This window comes from Lissotriton helveticus, chromosome 3_1 (assembly GCF_964261635.1).
Source record: "Lissotriton helveticus chromosome 3_1, aLisHel1.1, whole genome shotgun sequence".
Classification (NCBI taxonomy): domain Eukaryota; kingdom Metazoa; phylum Chordata; class Amphibia; order Caudata; family Salamandridae; genus Lissotriton; species Lissotriton helveticus.
The window spans coordinates 209,671,990-209,693,025 of NC_136061.1; the positions used below are offsets into that span (position 1 = coordinate 209,671,990).

Sequence of the window (21,036 nt, forward strand, 5' to 3'; positions counted from 1 at the left end):
CCTGTCTGACCACTCCCCGGTCCTAGCTACTGTGTCCCTCCCCTCCACAAAACAGCCGTTTCGGTGGCGGATGTCCTCATGGCAGCTGCAGCGGCCTGAGTATGTGCATCACCTGCGCGAGGCGATCGATCACTTCTGGCGCGAGAATCTGGTGGGGGACGTGGACGCGATGGTGGTGTGGGAGGCGCTGAAACCTACGCTTCGGGGCATTGATATAGCTTGGTGCGTGGCTGCTCGGCGAAAACATCGGGAGGCCATTGTGACCGCCGCGGCCCGCGTTGAGGAGCTGGAACAGCGTGGTCGGCTCGGGGGCGACGAAGGTATTGTGAGGCAGCTCCTGCAGGCCCAACAGTCGTACGCCTCAGTCCTCTACGAGGAAGCCCGGCAGGCGTGGCTCGCCACGCGCAGCAGGGTGTATCAGTGGGGCGACAAGTCCTGTTCTATGCTGCATAGGTTATGCCAGGCGACCTTCCAGCCCCTAGTGTTGCCGGGCCTTACGGCGGATGACGGCTCGGTCATGACCGACCCGGGTTCGCTGGCGGCTAGTTTTGCCCGTTATTACGAGGCACAATACGCTCCTCGTGATCATTTGGAGACGTGCGAGATATCCACGTATCTTGATGACCTGCTACCGCAGGCCATCCCCGATGAGACCAGGACCGCCCTGGATGCCCCACTTACGGCCGAGGAACTCGGGGAAGCCCTTGGTCAATTGAATACGGGTAAGGCGCCCGGCCCGAGTGGCTACCCAAGTGAATTCTATAAAAAGTTTCACGTCCAGCTGGGGCCCCACTATCGCCGCGCCCTGAAGGCGGCACGGGTTCGGGGAGAGCTGCCACCGGATTGGCGTCATGCCGAACTTGTGGTCTTCTTGAAGCCGGGCAGGGCACCGGACAGGCACGATTCCTACAGGCCGATTTCCCTTCTTAACATCGAGGCCAAGATTCTGGCTAAGGCCTTGGCGAACCGCCTCTTGCCCCATATTGCTGATCTAGTCCACCCCGACCAGGCTGGATTCATGCCTCGCAGGGCCACCCGGCATAATATTCGGCGGGCGCAGGCAGCGGTGGATGCCATGGGTGCTAGAGATGAACAGGCGGCACTCCTTCTGGCGGACATGGACCGAGCCTTTGATTCGGTGAGTTGGGCATATCTGTTCGCGCTGTTGGCCCGACTCAACCTGGGGCCGGTTTTCTTGTCGTACGTTCGTCTCCTCTACACTAATGTAACGGCCTCGGTCCGTGTGGCCGGTGCTACCTCTGGGCGCTTCTGTATAGGTCGCGGTACTCGGCAGGGTTGCCCGCTGTCCCCGTACCTGTTTGCCCTCGCCATGGAACCCCTGGCGTCGCGAATAAGAGCGGATGCCCAGTTGCGTGGTTTCTTCTGGAATGAGGACCTGGTGGATAGGATTGCACTGTATGCGGACGATGTCCTCCTCTTCCTTACGGATCTGCGGCGATCGGGTCCCCGGGTCCTAGAGATCATGCGGGAGTTCGGCGAGGTCTCGGGTCTTCATCTCAACCTGAATAAGTCGACCCTGTGGGTGCTGGGTGGCGGGGTGGTGACCGACCCCTGGGCTGCGGAGTTGCGAGTGGCGTCGGATGGCCTAAAATACCTAGGCGTTTTTCTCTCAGAGTCACGGGCGGTGGCCTGGGCACGTGGGGTCTTGCCGGTGTGGGAACGGGTCCAGGCTGATGTCAAAACTTGGTCCAGAATGCCGCTCACTATTTTTGGGAGATCGGCTATATTCAAGATGGTGGCGCTTCCGCGGCTCCTATACCAAATCCAGAATTTCCCACACCCCATTGGTCTGGAGTGGTTCCGTCAGGTGAATTCCGTGTTGGGCCGCTTCTTGTGGGGTGGCGGTGCAGCCAGAGTGGCCTTGAAGACGTGCTTTCTGTCCACATATTGTGGTGGCCTGGCCACCTCGGATTTACTCTCCTACTACCAAGCTTCCCAACTACTTGTCCTTAATGAATGGTGGTATGGGGATAGGGGCGACCCGGCGTATGCTCTGGAACGACTGCTCATGGGTGATCACACGCTCCACACCATTCTTTATTCGGCTCGCCTGCGCCGTGGGTTGCCATCGGTCACCGGGGTGGTCTTTGCGGTGTGGCGACAGTCCCTACGCCGCATGGGATGGTGGGGCAGATTGACGGCTGAGACGCCGCTTTGGCATAACGGCCTGCTCCCGGAGCTGGCGGCCCTGTCCGGGTTTGAGGGTTGGGAAGCCATTGGGATTACACAACTGGGCCAGGTCGTGTCCGGCGCCACCCTCAAATCCTTCGAGGAGCTCCGCACAGAGTTCCAAATGCCTCAGTCCCAGTTCTTCCGCTACCTCCAGCTGCGGCATGCCCTCACTCCGAGCATCGCCGGTCTTGACTCTTTGCCGGAGTTTAGCCCAGTCGAGGCTAAAGTGTTTATGGGGGACCTGGGGGACAAGAAGGTCTCCAGGATTTACCAGACTCTTGTTATTCATTGCTCCTCCACCCTTCACTCTCTTCGGGAGGCGTGGGAGGCGGACGTGGGCCCCCTGGATGAGGACGATTGGAGGGAGGCGCTGGAATCCCCACGTGGAACCGCCATTGCGGTCCGGCTCCGGCTCATCCAATTCAAATACTTACATCGTGCTTATTATACGCGTGAGCGGTTGTGGAAGGCTGGTTTGATTGCATCCTCGGAGTGTCTGCGATGTGGGGCGGTGCCTGGCTCCTTGATGCACACAGTGTGGTCGTGTGGTCGGCTGACTGGGTTCTGGAGGGGTGTGTGGTGTTGCCTGGCCGAGGTCCTGGGCTGGGACCTTCCTCGTACCCACCGGCTGGGCCTACTGCATATTATGGAAGGGATTGGGGGCAATGTGTATAAGCGCCACTTGTTGCTCTTGGGGCTGGTCGTGGCCAAGCGGGACCTGGCCCGGGCGTGGAAGTCGGTGAGGGCTCCCCCTCTGTCTGCATGGAAGGCTGGGCTGGATTATTTTATGGGTCTGGAGAGGCCGATCTTTGAAGCGAGGGGCTGCCCGCGCAAACACTACAAAATCTGGAAGCGTTGGGCCGACTATCGTGGTCTGTCCTTGGACCCCCCGGCGGAGCAGGAGGAGGACATTTGATTACGGTGACAATTTTGGCCTGATGCAGCGACGCCCTGGTGGCATTGCACCTACCTTTATGTATTTTTAATTTTTTTTATTTTTTTTATTTTTTCTCTGTTGCTTCTATACACGTGTGGTAAGGGGGGTTGGGGGGGGCGTTCAGTGCGGGGGGGGGGGGTAGTGTTGTGGGTTAGGGTAAGTTGCTGGGGAGTGTCTATGCTGAGCCTATACTGAGTCTGCTCTATCACTTGCTGCCTATATCATTGCTGCTTTGATATTGTTGTGGTGTTCTTGGTGTGTGAAGATGCCACATTCCTGATGCTCCTTTGCTCAATAAAATTGGTTGTGAAAAAAAAAAAAAGTAAAGAAATAGAGAAAATGCACTTTTTTCTATTGCTTTACTTTTGAAGCAATCGCGGCAACATCGCTCTAGCTTAAGATGTATAAAGCTGAAGTGCAGGTGCCGCCATTGCCCCAAAAAAGTAAAATTAACAGAAAAAGAAAGGCATGCAGTTGCATTTGGTGCCGCAAATTATAAAAGAAAGGCGTGGGGGCCATAATTCCTGCCGAGGAGTGCCGCACTGCGTACATTTAAAAAAATTGTTGGAGGAGAGGGTGTTCTGCCTGCAAATGCAGGCAGGAGAAACCATTTAAGAAAATAGTGCTCTGAGCTTGGAATTAAAACCTACAGAGTAACAACACACGTAACAAGGAATGTCCTCATGGGAGGTTACAAGAAGGGAATAGGCGGTACTAATGAAGGACTAGTAAGCTTATTGACCAATGAATAGCCACCATTTACAAAGGACAGTGACAGTAGCCAATTAAAAAGATGGGTGGAAAGTGGGTGGAGCTTCATGTCCATATCCTGAATACAGCATGTCTCGAAGAGTCCGCGTAAGCGCTTCTTAGGCGAGACCTAAAAGGGGGATTAGAGAAAAGATAATTCTGGACCCATTCACTAAATGGCAGAATAATGCATAGCATGTGAATTCAGAAAAGAGTCATGCAGCAAAAACCCAGTCCTCATCACGCTTTAGGAATTCAGGACTACACATGTATGGCCCAGAGGAAAAGATAACTTTGAATGTATTTAATAACATTACAGTTGTAAGACAGTCTTCCAATTTAAAAAAACAAACACAAAAAATCACCAAGTTTAAATTAACAGAACAAACATCAGACTTTGTTTCCACTTTACATAAACTGAAAGATAGATGGTTTCAGTCCCAATTAAATACAAGTTACAACACACATACCTTCTTTGTGGGCTCTGATGAGGTTGCTGGGGATTTCCGCTTTTCTGCCTTCTGCTGCTCCTCTGCTTTCTTCTTCTGAGGAAGCGGCTTGGGGCCTTGGAACAGAGATAAACATGCAGACTTCAGCCAGTGAAGGTCTTTTGTGTGTTCATTTGTAATGTGCATGAAGCAGGAGGGGAAACGCTGATTGACAAAGTAGAAACATCTATCTTACCTTCCTGCTTTTTAGCTTTGGCAGGAGACTTTCCAGGGGCTGGCTTTGGGGTACTGTGAGGGGTTGGGGGCCTTGAATTGTTCTCATTCTCCCGGCTGCTGTTTTCAGATGAGCCATCCTCATCCTGGGAAGTAGAAGCCATGACAATGAAGTCGGATGTCTCCTTGGAGAGCTGATACAGTTCCTGCGAGGTAGAGAAACAAGGGGCTGCTAGATGAGTTCAAGAAAACTCTAATTTTATTTATACATCGAACCTAAAACTGCAATACTTGTATAGGAAAATACCCTTCACTGGGGTCAGATCAAATCTACAAGCACCTTAGGCTAATGTATGTTCTTTGGCCCGGATTATGTTGGAAAAAACGAAAAACCTAAAGGGGCGGTAAAGTGCTACGGATGCAATTTACTTCACATTAAAAAAATTGTAAGGGGGGTATATCCTACAGACGTTTAAGTACTAAGAACCCTTAGTGGGGATCTGCCATAGAGAACATTTCATTAATCATATGCCAGAAATCACCAAACTCCACCCAAAACATTATTTTCTTCTTCAGTGGGTTTTCAGGTTCAACATACGTTATGATTGCATTTTCTATTTCTGTAGTCTGCACCTAGCCAAAGGTAAAGAAGCACTGTACAGTGGCACAGCAATAATACAATCATCAAGTAATTGGAGAGATAGCGGAGTTCTGGGGGCAAAAATGGACTATTACTTAAAACAGAATACCGAACAGAAGTACAGTTTCTGAAAATTAAACACAATTAATTTGACAATTATCCAGATAATTACAACTTTCCAAATACTCCGAAAGGCAATGCAGTTAACAGATGGCAAACAAAGCACACTAAGTCACTACATCAATATCATATGGCATGGAAAGCAGCCGTAAGTAGAAACAGGAAATCACACACCTAGAACTTTGTAGGGTGTAATAAGACTATATAGCCACTCTGAATTGGTCTATGTTCTCTGTGGAACATTTTGCTCTTAAAAGTAATTCCACTTGTTTGGGAGGAATACCACAATGTTGTTATACAGAGAAAAAGTGAATCAATTTTACATGGCCCGCAGTCCCATATGGAGTCAGAGTGCAAGGACTTCAGATTTCATCATTCAAGAGATAAGAAGCAGCAGTCTAATTAGGCATCTAACAGTGCAACGTAAGAAAGGATATGTTACTTGTAGGAAGCTGGTTCTCAATATAGTATATCAAAAAGAGGTATGCTGGGATAGGAGTGCAGGTTTTCCTAATGAGTGGACAGGAGCTTGCTCCAGCAATCCCAACGTTTTCCATCTAGGGTTCTGTGGTTGCGCAGCCTTTGGCTCATCAGATAGGAGTGTTAGACATTTGTTGCACACACAGAGTCAATAAATGATGCACACACAACAAGCATTTGCAATGCAATAGGTCTCGCATTTACTTAAGTTTGAGCTATTGGCATTGTAAATAACAATGCCTTTTATTTATGATTTTTTTTTTTAAATAAATAGAAAGGTATTGTCATTTACAATGGCAATAGCTTAAACTCGCATAAAGGTGCAATGTGTTGCATTGCAAATGCTTGTTTAATCCGGTGTCAGGCGCTCCTCTCCTGTGAGCCGGGAGTGAGATGGCGATCTTGTCTCCTGTGAGTTGTGTGGAATGTTATTTCAGGGGGGAATGGAGGACTCATGCCCTGTTAGCTTGGCTGTGCTCTTACAGGGAGGGCTTGAGGACTTGCCTCCTGGGAGCTGACATATGATCTTAGAGAGGGAGATGGTGAGGTTGTCTCTTGTGAGCTGTGTTGTGTGAGTCAAGAGAGGTATGGGGTCCTGGTAACAGTGTTATAGCCTTAGTACCCAGCCTCCAGCGCTGTGGGAATAGAACACAGAACCACGTTTGGCAATGCTAGACGTCCCCTTCTATGCTTCCGGAGTCTGTGGCGCTCTCTAACAGAGATGGGGAAGGGGAAATAGAAGACACAGAGATGAAGGAGACTAAGGGATATGTGTGAAGCGGTGCCTTTGGAGGCAGGAGATAAGTCCACGTAACAGCCCATCACCCTACTAAATATTACACGTCATCGGGGAGTCAATACTCCAGCAAGACCTCCACGAAGAAAGTGCCTCCCAGTCACATCGCGTCATCACGTCTCCTTACCAGTTGGCAAAGAGCTAGCGGAAGTCAGGCAGCCTTCGTTGGGACGTGGGCGGGGCCTGCAAAGACACAGGAAGGAACTGCCAGGAGAACGTCCTGGAACCCTGCACGCTGAATGCTGGCTGCCGAGGGACACGCGGAAAGAGCCCGGTGAGTGGAGGGAGTGGGGGGGTGCGCGCGTGTGTGTCTGTGTGTGTTCGAGTGTGTCTGTGTGTGTGTCTGTCTGTGTGCGCGTGGGTCTGTTTAAGGGGGGTGCGTGTGTGTATGCAGTGTGTGTGTATGCGTGTGGCTGTGTATGTGCGCATGCGTGAGTGTGGCTGTGTGAGTGTGTTTGCGCATGGGAATATGAGGCACGAGAGGGGCACGGTGCCCACGTGGTGAAATCTGCGCTCGTGCCCATCTCGTGTCTACATTCCCAAATACGGGCAGCAATAGGTCTCGAGCAGACTACTCTGCTCGACCTAAAAAGTAAATCCGCAACAATTTAAGAAAAATAAAATGTTTATTTACATATATATTCTGATGCCAAGAACTTCGCAATTAGGATTTACAAGCCTCTTGCGCTGCCAGCATGTCACTTTTTGTGAAGCACTGGCAGCGCATTACACTGCCACATATTTACAAGGACGGGAAAAGCCAACCTGTGTGGCTTTTCCTGTCCTTGTAAATACTGCCCCTTTACACGCAGCACTTTGCGAGAAAGGGGTGTTCCCCTCGCAACAATCATGGAACCAGGCACATTTCCAGATTTACGAGGATTTGGAAACCTGGGAATGCGTCAGTATGCTATGCCACCCTACGGGTGTTTTCATTCCTCCTCATTTATCCTCTTTCAAGCGCTGGGATGCTCGAGGGTAGCCATGCGCTCTACAAGAAAGTATTCATTCATTCATTCATTCAATGCGTGCTGCATTCTACAGCACGCATTGAAAGAGAAAAATGCCTGTAGTGATTGTTTTTGTGCAGGAAGGTGCCCCTTTCTGCCCAAAAACAATCTCCCCATGACGCACGCATCCTTGGCGCATGGCAGCTGTTTGTGCGCCAGTGCAGTGGAGAGCACAGGAATGCGTCATATCATTGTAAATATGTCACATTTCTGTGCTCTGAAAGTGCTGCATCGTGGCGCAATCAAGGGGCTTGTGGTGCCACACTGCGGCACCTTCTTGTAAATCTGCCACTTTGTTTTGAGATATTACTATCTTGAAAGTATATAGAAATACACTTGCATTTGGTGAGGTTTCACGGTTTTGCAGTATACAGACATACACTGGCAATTATATCGGTAAAGCGGTGATCTTATCATATGTGTAAAGAAACATTTACTGTATAGAGGTACTAAGCACAGACTTATGGGTCTTTCCTTCTGGATTTAAGGTCAGTATGGGGCAAGGTCCAGAACAGCACCAACAGGTCACCTTGGATAGCTCTGGGGTGTCCGGGTGCAGAGGTGAAATTCAGCGTTGGGTGCACCGTTTAAATCAATGGTGAGTGATCTGGTTCAAAAGAGGCTGCAAGTAAGGACTGGGAGGCCAGTACGTGCATGCTCACAGGGGGGCTCAGTCCTTGAGGGTCTCAGGCACACAGAGACACTGTTGGCCCACTGGGACTCGAGTTGGGGGTGCTTTCTCCGGCAGGGTCACACTGCTGGAAGCACTTGCTCCAAAGGTGGGTCTCAGGACCCCATGGGCCCCGTTGGTTCACTTCTCCTCAGGCTCTTTGCAGTAGTGTCTTCAGGCGTCGAGTCTTGGCAGTACAGAGGCTCTTGTGGTTCCTGTTTCCTGCAGAAAGAGGCTGCAGGTAGGTGGGAACTGGGGGAGAGGGTGGAGGCAGTCCAGTGAAACCCAAGGGTGGGTTCCACTCTTGAGGGTGTCTGTGCCTCAGGGGCACTATCGGTTCACAGGAACTCGGGCTGGGGGCTTCGTGGAGCGTTGTCCGGCAGGGGTCGCGCTGGCAGAGGCTCTCGTCGTTGGTCCTTTGGGTGCCTGCAGTATGCAGGGCAGCAGCTCCTCTGCTCCAAGCAACATGTTTCTGGCCAGTGAAAGTTGTGGGTCACTCCTACACAGCTATGGGGGATGTCACTGCTTTCTGGATGAGCCGGGTATGAGCAATAGTCAGGAACAACAGGCAGGGGGTCAAGGTTGGCGCAGTTGCTGTCGCCAGTTCTCGCACAGTGGACTCTTCTTTGTCCTTTTTTCTCCCGGCAGACAAATATGATTTCCTGGTATCAGGGCAACCTAAATACTCAATTTAGGGGAGTACCTCTGGGGTCACTACACCCCAGAGATGACCACTTCCTGTGGTAATAAAGCATTACATTGTCCCCGAGGTCAAAATTTCACCACAACCAAGATGTTCACTTCAGGTAAGCCCACCCTAGGGTTGTGACTAGCCTGTAGGTACATCACAAGTCCTTGCTTAATTTCCCATCTGTTCTAGTGCCAAATGGTCCTCAGGGTGGCATCCTCCAGGTCTGGGGGAAGCCAGGCTCGCATATCAAAGGCAGAGTGCTCTTTGAAGCTCCCAGCCTGGACATGCTAATTTACTAGACTTCCTGCTGGAGGAGGAGTAAACACCTCTGCCAGAGCACGCATTGTTTCTGACTGCTGAGAGCACGGCTCTCACCTCCTAGGGGGTCAGAAACTCATCTGTGGAGGCAGACCGGACAGGAGCAGTCTGCCAGCATAATGGACGACTAGCAGGGTTCAGGGGCACTTTTAAGGTACCATCTGGGAGCAGGTATTAATAAATCTATCACTGAATCAGTGTGGGCTTATTAATATGAGGTGTTTGATACCAAACACCACATGTTTCAGTGAAATCATTATGTAGCTGGGTTACTTGTTCTGACCAGTGCCCAGTACATACCTGTTCAGCAATATCTAGTAATAGAACTAGACATCACAAGGGCATATCAGCTCATGCAGATATGTCCTCACATAAAATATAATTCCTGCCTGCCAAAGGCCTGCTATACGGGTGACTTACATATATTAAATGCAGTGATATTGGCATGGCACAGGATATTGGCATGGCACACATGGTTTGCACCAAGTCACGCAGCCTCACTGGCAGTCTGGGTGGATTTGTGTATACGTCCCTCAGGGTGGCATAAGATATGCTGCAATCCTTAGTACCCATGCCTTAGGTACCAAGGGTACCATTTACTAGGGACTTACAGGGGTGCTAAAGTCCATAGCCAAAGATGGTGATCCTACGTCGTCTTCTGTATTACTTCACCAATCTCCCGGTGACTCCTCCCTGTGGGTTTTTCGAGACCTCGACTCAATGAGGACTGAACTCATCTAGGGGAGCAGCCGCCATCTGATTACTCTGCAGAAGCTGCTATTACCCTCCTTTGAGGGCGGGCTAGGCTCCACCTCCTTTGAAATTCATTTCCTGGTAGCCCAACTGGAATGGGTAACCAGGTGGATGGCCAGCTGTAACCATGGCAAGACTTGCCATGACTCCCCAACGCTCACCCCCACAGCCATCGGAGGGCTTTTACTACCGTAGTCACTGCCTGACTCTCTGTGCTCACTCCAAGGAGACGTTGCCTCCAAATGCAACTGCAGAACGGTCATTCTTACGCGCCATGCCCTTCCATATGCTCCGAAACTCCCCCCTAGTGGGACTTCTGCGCTTAAGAGTCCCATATTCTGCCACAGTACAGCATAGTTGGCAACATTTTTCCCTTAACACAACTGGTGACGTGTTCTCTGATGGGCAACTGCTTTCTTTTACCCAACTTCAGACAGACCTTGACCTTCCGGCTGGGCAGTTCCTTACCCACCGCTAACTTCATAACACTTACTATTGGTTGTGGAGGACTAGGGATGAAGAACCCCCAACCCATGTTGTGTTACAAACGATACTTACCAAGGGGGATGGACGGCGCTTGATCAAATGGCTATACAAAGCAATCCGTAGTCACAGTGGTATCTCTCTGGGCCCACTCCACACCAAATGGGAGGACAAAACTAGAAGGATATTACACAATAAGGAATGGGCGCAGGCACTGGCCTTTCCACACTGTGTCTCGAGAAACACGAGATTCAAGAACCTACATTTCACGTGTTACACCGTGCGTACTGTACCACTGCACAACTCAATAGGCACTTCCCTACAGCAAATCTAACTTGCCCCCGCTGTCGGTCGGATGAAGCTGATCTCCAGCACATGGTATGTTCTTGCCCCGCTCTCCAAACCTTTTGGCAAGGTATACATACCACACTACGTGAAGTCACAAAATTTACTGACTTGAACTCCTGGGGGGATAGTGCCGTTAGCATATTTAAATATAGGAAATGTCACATTGTCTGCACCCATATTGCTAGTCTAGCTCTGCTGCTAGCCAAACAAATGCTTACACTACATTGGAAGGCAACTATCACCCCATCTTTGGAGGCATGGCACAATGCGATGTGGAAATAGGGAACCGCAGATGGTAGCTCTCCAAGACGAAGACGCAAGCCACATTGGCAAACATCTCATCTCTCCTGAAAGGGACACACTCCTATCACAGTTTATACACCTCACCACCTCCCCCGGACTCCACCTCACAGACTCCCTCTATTTGAGACATTATTGCTCTTCTCTTCACCCTCATAAATCTTCCCAGGATACCACAGAAGTTGCATCCCACATATCCCTTTTCCCTGCAAAGCATTACCTTTGAAGGTGCCGCTGCCTGCGCAAAGCGCTAAGCCCACTCTGTTTTTAAAAACTGTTCTTGCTTGAATTTGAAAAGTCACAATTTAATTGATGAATTGATGCACTGATATTTAAAAAATTAAACTCACTGCGCCAAAACCCGCAGCCATACCAGCTCGACTCTCTTCCTGGTGGAGCCGCCAGCCGAGCGCCAATCAGAGCAGAGGAGGAGGGGCTGGGGCTGCCAAGGGATACAAATGGTGGCAGCAAAGCGGGAGCGCAGCGGACGCGCGCAGCAGGTGCGCCTTTGCGCCAAAGGCAAGCCCGTCTGTGCCCGTCCGCGGCCGACCAGGGCAAGCTACTATGCCCAAACTACTACTTACTCTGCGACCCAATTGAAATCACTCCACTCCAACAATCTAGCAATCGACCAGCGCTGTAGGGTGAATATAGCCGCAAATGGGATAATGGTAAATAGATCCTCATTCCCAAAAGTCGGTGAATATACACATCCGAGTAAAAACACGAACCTCAGAGCTATAAACAATGTAAAACCCTTAATCACTTACCTAAATACCCGCTCCCTGGTCAGACACTAACCTGAAATACACAACCTTCTGGCAACTGAAGAACCGGACATCCTTCTGCTAACAGAAACCTGGCTAACACAGGACTCCGCGCCTGATATCTTAGCAGCACTACCTAGTAATTATTACATACTCCAAGATAACCGCCACCATGGAAAAAATGGAGGGGGGGTAGCAGCTATAATACACCAAGACTTAGAATTCTCAGTACTTACCCCCCTTGAACTACCACAATTAGAGAACCTAGTGATTAAACTAGAGTCTGATTCTGCCCCATTAGTCTGTGTCATTCTGTACAGACCACCACAGAGCATGCCACAGTTCCCACAGTCCTTGAGCGAGCAGATGACACACCTCATAACTAATCATACGAAAATACTACTCATTGGTGATCTCAACTAGCTGGGCCAATGACCCAGCAGGTGGTCCGCACTCGGCGGAATTAACTGACCTACTTACTCACTCTCCCCTCACTTATTCAATCTATACCTCCTCCCACTGTTCCATGCACTAAAAGAAAGAAAAGTCCAAACCTTCAATTACGCAGATGAATTTCAATTAATATTTCTGATCAATAACTCCCCTACCACTATTCGAGAATTCCAGACGACAATGCTGTTCATCTGTGACTGGATGAACAGCAACCACCTCAATTGAATCCGGATAAAACGGAAGTCATCCTCAAAGGTGGCCCATCAAATCCCTGGAACTCCCACTTCTGGCCTAAAGAACTGGGACTATCCCCCTTCCCCTCTACATCTGCAAAAATCTTCGGGGTCATAATCAACAATGACCTGACCATGAAAAATCTAATTGGATCTGTGATCTCAACATGCTGTTTCCAGCTAAGAAAAACAAGGAAAATCAGCAGGTTCCTTAACCAGGAAGCAAAGATACAGGCAGTCATCGCTGTGGTAATATCACACATCGACTATGCCAACTCCCTTTACTTTGGCAATCCGGCCTACCTCACCAACCACCTTCAAATGGTTCAAAACCAGGAGGCCAGGCTGATCCTTCAGGGCAACAGGTGCCAACATATCACCCCTCTGCTGAAAAAGTTACACTGGCTACCAATAAACCAGAGATGCGCCTTCAAGGTGGGATGCATCATCTTCAAATCCCTGAATAAAAAAAAACAAAATTTATCAACAGCTTGATCAATAGGTACTCCCCCGTCCGCAACTTGCGATCTGCCCACATGCATCTCCTGACCACACCTCCTTTCAGATTAAAACGCACAGGGGGGGTCAAGATTCGCTACCCTAGGCCCCAAATATTGGAACTCCCTACCATTGGAGATCAGATCCTGCACTGACCTCATGAGCTTCCGCAAACTCCTGGAAACATGGCTATTCAAACAGGCATACTAGTAACACCTTAGTATAATTCCTTCAGAGTAGCGCCAAGAAACCAACCCGGTGTACGTGCGCTCTACAAATTAAGTTTACCATAACATAACCTTACTACACAATGGGTATGACACTGGCTACTGAATTCCCAATTCTGATATCTCATGCCACCACTACTGTCTCCGCCGTTCATAACTATCTGCATTACATGCTGTACTTGCCTCCGCCCCAATTCCATATCCTGCTACTCAACTTATTTCCGTTTATTATATCTTGTGATTTGTTGCATTGCTCTAATGGGACTCCAACTACCAACTGTAATGATTGTAGCTCTTGCTAAGTTTAGTCACAACTTTTATTGTCAATCCCCATATATCAGCAAATTATGTTGTACTTGTGTTCTCTTTCTTCATTGCAAAACCCCAATAAAAAGAACATATAAAAATAAAACAAAACACACCTCACATTTTCTAGATATGTGCTGGCTTTATTTGCTTTAGGCTGTCTAGCTCGAGTTTGTCCCTCCCACTGCCTTAATCTTTCTTACTCTATTCTTCCACATACTCTCTATCTGTTAACAGGCCTTTAAATCTTACTCTTATCTTGTCACATGTACTGTGCTTTAAAAGACAGAGGTCAAATGTCTGGCTGTGTCTTCAAGGGAGCTTGGTGTTAATTTTTCTTTCTCTGACTTCAAAGTGAGAGGAATTATGTGGCAATTTTGCCGACTATTGGGGCCTGCTTGAAGAAAGCTGTCGATGTTTTAACACATAATAGCATTTAAATGCCGGCAAATGTACTGTGCTGACGATCAAATGAATACACTGGGTTATGCCATTTCCACGCTTGTGTGATATATACTTTTATCAGTAAAACCATTTGAGTGCAAATGTAATGTTTATTTCAACTGAAGTTTTGTCGTCTGTAATGACAGTATGCTACCATACCATGCATACTCCACTCTACTCTGTACCACTTCACACTGTGTCACTGCACGCTTATCTGCACCACTCCACTATATGCCGATGCACCCTACCCCACACTACTCTACTATGCACTACTGCACTCTTCGTCATTGCACTCTACATCACTCCACTCCACTCTATGCCATCCCCCTCTGCAACACTGCACTCTATGTCAACAAACTCTACTCTATACAATTCCACTGTATGCCAGTTCACTCTATGCCAATCCCCCTCTATGCCACTGGGCCCTTACTTTAGGAAATGGGTGGGATTACTGTATAAAGACCCCAAGGCAAGAGTTCAGGTGAATGGCAGGAACTCCGGAGACTTCCCCATAAGATGTGGTACTAGGCAGGGCTGTCCACTTTCCCCACTACTCTTTGCCATCACGATAGAGACCCTGGCTTGTTTGGTGCGCCAACACCCAGGGATACGGTGATTTCAAATCAACTCAGAGGACAACATGGACAAAAAGATCTCTTTGAATGCTGATGACATACTATTGTATATCAAGCATTCAGACACAACGATACCCAACCTGATCCAAACAATAGATAACTAAGGACAAAACTCTGGATACACAATAACCTGGAATAAATCAGTGATATATAGCCCAGGCGTTTAATACATGGCCCACACTTTCCGGAGATCTCCAGACTGCGTGCAGCGGGTTTACCTGTCTGCAAATTTACTGTATCATAGATAAAGCCCTCTGCTACCAGAAAAACATTAAACTTACGAACTTCAAGGGAGAGGTGCAACGATGAAAATTACTACCGCTTACTATAATAGGTCGGGCCTCCATGTTCAAAATGATTACTCTACCCAGCTTCTTATATGCTCTACAAAATACATATTTCCCCCTATCACAAACAATCTTCTGAGCGATAGAGGCAGAACTACGCTCATTCCTATGGTTGGGGAAACCGCCCAGGATTGCACTTCATACCTTACAGCGCAGTCAATACAACGGGGGGATATCGCTACCCGATATAGAAGCCTATTACTGGGCAGAGCACCTAACCCCATTTAACGATTGGATACACACACACACCAGGGGCCCATCCCACCTACAGATTAGAGAAGGCAACCATGAGCAGCCGCACATTTCTGTACTATTTATATGATGGTAGAGGCAAGAGGAAGCTCCTTCCGGCCACCCAAGTTACAATACAGTCATGGGGTAGAGCAACGAAGGCAATGGGATGGGAACATAAACTTACCAAAGAGACGCCCCTGTGGCATTGCACCTGGCTCAAAGAAATGCTGAAAGTTAAGGGATTTGGAGGGTGTGATGACATAGGTATTTCCATGTTAGGAAACATTCTACATAATGTTAAACTCAAACGTTTTTACGCTCTCAAGACTGAATTTGCAATACAACCATCCCAGTCCCTCAAATATGCAGAGCTTAAACACGCAAGGCAAGCAGAAAACAAAGATGACTCCCCTTTGCCAGAATACCTGCCGCTAGAAGGGAGACTGCTCCAGGAGCATATCACGACTAAGGCTGTATCACTAACATATAAGACCCTGAACAATAATGCACCAGATAGACTTGGCAAGTTGAGGTCTACTTAGGAAGGAAATTTGGGCACGCTCAAAAACAGACACTGGGTCACCCTAGGGAGGTGGCGATTAAATCACAACTTTGCCTTATTCAATACAAAATAGTGCACAGGGCCTATTACGACCAAGTTAGACTATACAAGATAAGACGAGCGAACGACCCCAACTGTCAGCGGTGTGGACACAGGAAAGGCGATTTTTACCATATTATCTGGGAGTGTGTTCCGATACAGGCCTACTGGCAAAAGATAATACAGGAACTGAGCAAAATACTAGAAGTCACTATACCCCTAGATCTCATATTTATATTATTGGGCATCCCGAATGACTCTGATCTGGGTAGACCACAATTAATCTTTACCACACTGGCGATGGTAGTGGCAAAAAGAGACGTATGGCGAAAATGGGGAGCCATAGACACAACAACGCTCCGAGAATGGAGAATAGGGATGGATATGTATATGGCAGCTGAAAGGGTCACCTACAAGGCGAGGGGCTGCCCAAAGAAATTTCACAAGGTATGGGGAGAGTGGAGGAAATATTATGGTCTTGATGTAATAGCAGGGGACACTCAGCAGGTCCGCAGAGGGATAGCTCTTCCAGGCTCATCGACAAACTGAGGGAATCTTGCTATTTAGGGGAGAGGACTGCCATATGGAGATGTCCAACATATTTGATCGGCACGTGGTCACGCTACAAAGTGGTCGGCAAAGGCTTTGAAGATATACTGTTTTACATGATGATTATTAACCTAAGATACTGTATGACTAACTGGATCTCGTTAAGCTTTTATTGTTTTAGAAAATAATAAAAATATTTATTTAAAAAATAAATAAATATTTTTAACTCTTTAACCACAAGCTAAAGGCTTGCATGGAATGCTCTTTTGAATCAAGCATGTTGTAATGCCCGAAAGTATGATAAACTGTCCACAACAACCTAATCCATCCTCCGATCAGGAGGAATGCTCCTCTGGAAAGTCAGCTAATGCTTTGACTGCAGTTAGTTCTCTTCCTAAAAGTATTGAATCTGGTGATCCGTTTCTAAATGTTTACAGTGAACCCCAGTAGCTCCAATAGTGGGCTTGTCGGCCTGCCTTCGCTTGAACTAATTTCCCTTCATCAGCCTATCATTGAGCACTGGGTAGTTTCATGTTTCTGCTACCTTCTAAAGATAATTTGGTGCAGATTTTGAAATTATTTTCTTAACCTTAGGGTTCTCTGCAGTGAAATACAAAGGTTGCAGAACAAATGGAAATATATCCAGCGATATCAGGTATTTAAAAGAGGTGTTCCCCTTGACCAAATTCCCCTACCCTTCATTGAGGTTATTCTCATACTACACTAGTCAGCAATCATGTCACTAGGAAATACTAACCCATGAGTCCTCGATCTCCTTCTGTGCCAAGGTCATAACATTTCTTCCATGTATTTAGTGCCAAATATAAGCAGCAGTGTAAAATCCCTGACCCAGTGGGTGAAAAACATTTATTGAAGTGAAGTATGTGTAGCAGAGCATTGATGGCCTCCGGGTGTTGTTTAGATGTCTCATTCTAATTTGTGCCAGACGGCAAATTAAAGACTAAAGAAAATGCATTTTATATTTGAGATCAAAAACTAAGGGTCTTATTATGATGGTGGTTGGACAATCATCCGACTATCATCATTGCGGGATGGATACCGACCAACATGTAGCTGACGTTTTCACCTGCCAAATTACAATCCGACTGGCACGAAGGCGGTCAGAAACATATCATTTTCTATTGTGGGCCGGAAAATGGCCGCAGCACACACCACAATATAAATAGACATGTTTGAAGCATCAATGCATCGTGTGTCATGCACCTTGAGGTACATGACACTTGGATGTTTTGGGGGGGGGGGGAAACCACATAGCCTCCGCTATGGGGCTTGGGAAGCCCAACGGGCGACGGGGCCCTGCTAGTGCCTGTATATTGCGGTTGGACTGCCATGTACAAGGCCGAGTGAAACGGACATCGTAATCCCTACAGCGGTGCCTGAGCAGGTACTGTCCCTATTGGTGGGAATACAGTCCCACTGCTGCCCTGACAGCAGTGGGACTGTAGGAAAGCATTGGTCAGTCCCTACGATCGATGCCTCCAACCGCCTGATCATAATCCGGCAGTTAGACTGCTTCTATGGATGTCAGTGAGACTGCCACCAAAGGCCTGTCGGTGGCGGGCCCACCAACATTTGATTGAGGCCCTGGATGTCAGAACAGTGCAGCACCTTTGAATTTCTGAGAGACCTGTTGCAAATATACATGTACAAGGTTGATGGTTGCCGTACAACCACTCTCTGCCAGCAAAGGAATTAAAATCTGCTCTTTGGGCCTATCCAGCTTCATGTGAAAGTTTAGTGGATACAAGTCAAGAACTGGTCTCAGCAATCCATCTTCTTTGCAGATCAATAAATGTACAGAATATATACCTAGCCTGTGGGAACTCATCAATGGTCCCTATTGTTAGTAATGCTTCTAATGCTTACAACGAAAGATGAAAGTAATACTCCTTTAGTGACATGTCTTGGTTGGCAATTCAAAATCTTTAGACTTCTGTCTCAAAGGAAATTAGGCCAAGTCAGTGTTTGTAAGCTTTCGTCTCTGGGAATTTTCACTGAGTTTTTAGTGTGCTCTGGGAGGAGCTATTTTGTGGGGTTTGGTTAAGATAAGTAAACAAAAGTCTATTGGTACCCTTTATTTGACCCCCACTGAAGAGTTTGTGGTAGTTTTGGAGGTGACAATTACCCGAAAGAAGTTTGGTTTTTGGTGCAAAACCAGCAGAGACCTTGGGTATGCGTTGACCCTTAAAGCTTTGTCTGTCCATTGGCCAGGAAAACACGTCCACTATGGGTAGATAAATGAATCACTTGAGGCTTGTACCTGTGACCAATACCTATATACATCTATGTACAGCAATAGATAAAAGCATAGATTTGCCATGGCAATCTCTTTTCAAACACACAATTGAGCTTTTACACTCCTTTGTTCTTTACACTTATGACGGGCATTTCTAAACCGTAAGGCAACTGAACCATCAAATCACCAGAATGTTGCTGTTCCAGACTCTTAATTTATGTTTTTATACTGCTCAAGATCCGACATTTTTAACAACCCTTTGGTGGTGTTTAAAATTTATGGAAATGGAGGGTGTTCCTAAAGAGGATTAGGTCTTGAGACTAAGTCTCAACCTATATCTGTGTGTTCAAACCCAAATGGTGGTGGTGATGGTGTTCTTGTAACCTATCTCCAACCTGTACGAGCATGCAAGTAGTGCCAACAGTTCCATCATGTGAATCTGGTTGTTGTCAGTGACACCAGTGTACCTGCCCCTTCTATTAAATACTACTGTGTGGCTGATGAGCCTGCCACAGTGTGTTTGTGCCAACTGATTATTGCACCTTTTCTATTAAAGCCTAGTCTGTGTGATCAACGATCGAGGCACAACATAAGTGGAAGTTGCACTGTCCTGGATCCTGGGGCGCATGTGTGCTAGGTTTCCACTCTCTCCGTAACTGATTAGGTCATTACTGGGACAACATATATATTTTTTTTATGTATCATATTTAGTTAACCATTTGTGAATACTGTTGGAGAGTCTCCCACTTTGACGACGGGGAATGATTCAAGCATTTGAATCTAAAAAAGATCCAATATTGGAGAAAGTAATTTTTTGGAAGCTTTTACTTATACGGTAACAGCTCTCAATTTTTGGGAGAAAAATGTAACTGACCTACAATGGCCAACATCAAGGAACAGAGCAGAGAAAGCACTGAGAATAGTCAGCCTCTATGTTTACTGGTGTGTCAGAAACTAGTTGTTTAAAGTGGGGACTATGCAGGTGCACCACTATGTTCCGGAGGGAAATAATTTCAGAATGGAACCAACTAGAGCCTGGCCAGCTTTAGGTCACCAAATGTTTTTATTGTGTGCTAGACTTCCACCGCAGTGCTAGCGATATAATCAGGGCTCCCGAGATTAAAACATTCTTCAATATAATTATGCCAGGAAGTATGACCATGGTAAATTGATGCAATGACTAATTTTTAACATTGCTTTTGTTGCAACATATGCCACAAAAATAAACACAAAAAAATACACGTACCTAATGTTAGTTATACAGTCGGTGGTCAGCAACAGGCCAAGATGGCGCTCTAAGGTCTATCAAAAGTACAAATCAGTTAAAGCAGGTAATCTGGATGGTGCATAAGGTAGGGAAAAACTACCAGATCCCCATGTTTGTGGCCAGCAGACCACTTATGCTATATATACACAAATCCTCTGCACACGTTCAAAAGTAGATACATAAAACTCATGGTTTTGAACTGTATCATATTATATCAATTTGAAGCGAAAAACAGGATACTGCATTGAAATTTAAGGAGTGCATGAGAAGTGTTAGTGAATGGTTGGCCGAAAACAGCCTTAAGTCAAACTCAAATAAAACTGAGGTTTTACTTTTCGGCAAGGATACAGCATTTTGGTCCTCAAATTGATGGCCATCAGAATTGGGAACTGTACACGTTCCAGTCACCAAGGCCAAAAATCTTGGTGTCATTATGGACTCCACCCTCTCCTTCTCCCAGCATATAAAAATGCTTACTGCATCTACTTATTACACCTTGAAAATCCTGAAGAAAGTGCTCTCGTTTATTCCAACAAACCTACAGAACACTGTGGTATCATCCTTGATGTTATCAAGACTGGAACTACTGCAATGGCATCTTGGTTGGAGTAAACAAATCGGTCTTAGCAAAGCTACAGGTACTTCAGCATTCCGCCGCAAGACTGCTCTTTGGATTAGCCAAATATACATCAGCTAAACATGCCCTCAACACTCTGCATTGGCTACAGATGAAGAAGCGCATAAGGTTTAAAGCCTTACAAAATTCAGATCCAAGCTACTGATAAAGCGCTTTAAATGGCATATCCCTGGATGTACACTTCGGTCACAGGGTGGTAAAAGTTTCTTCAGCATTACTCCAAGATGGTGGAATAAGCTGCCATTTTATTTGAGGAATGCTTCCGAGTTGCTGTCTTTTAGGAAGGGACTAAAGACATGGCTCTTTACTCTGTAACACTGTGTAAGGACTGGAAATATGACATTGAATGTACACTGAGGGCTGACTCTTCAAGTACCTGGACGCCCCCGGGTAATAGTGGCTATATAAATACTTAAATAAGTAAATAAAA

General features: G+C 47.1%; 1 protein-coding gene across 2 annotated transcripts in view; it reads right to left on the reverse strand.

The window, feature by feature from the left end:
* LIG3 (DNA ligase 3) overlaps nt 1-21,036 on the reverse strand; it is a 222,520-nt gene that overhangs the window by 27,582 nt on the left and 173,902 nt on the right. For both annotated transcript variants that reach the window (XM_078679597.1, XM_078679596.1), the window contains exons 18-19: nt 4,565-4,748; nt 4,351-4,445 (exon numbers count right to left, since the gene is read on the reverse strand). In XM_078679597.1, the coding sequence (XP_078535723.1) occupies nt 4,351-4,445; nt 4,565-4,748 (279 nt within the window). The remainder of the gene's footprint in view (nt 1-4,350; nt 4,446-4,564; nt 4,749-21,036) is intronic.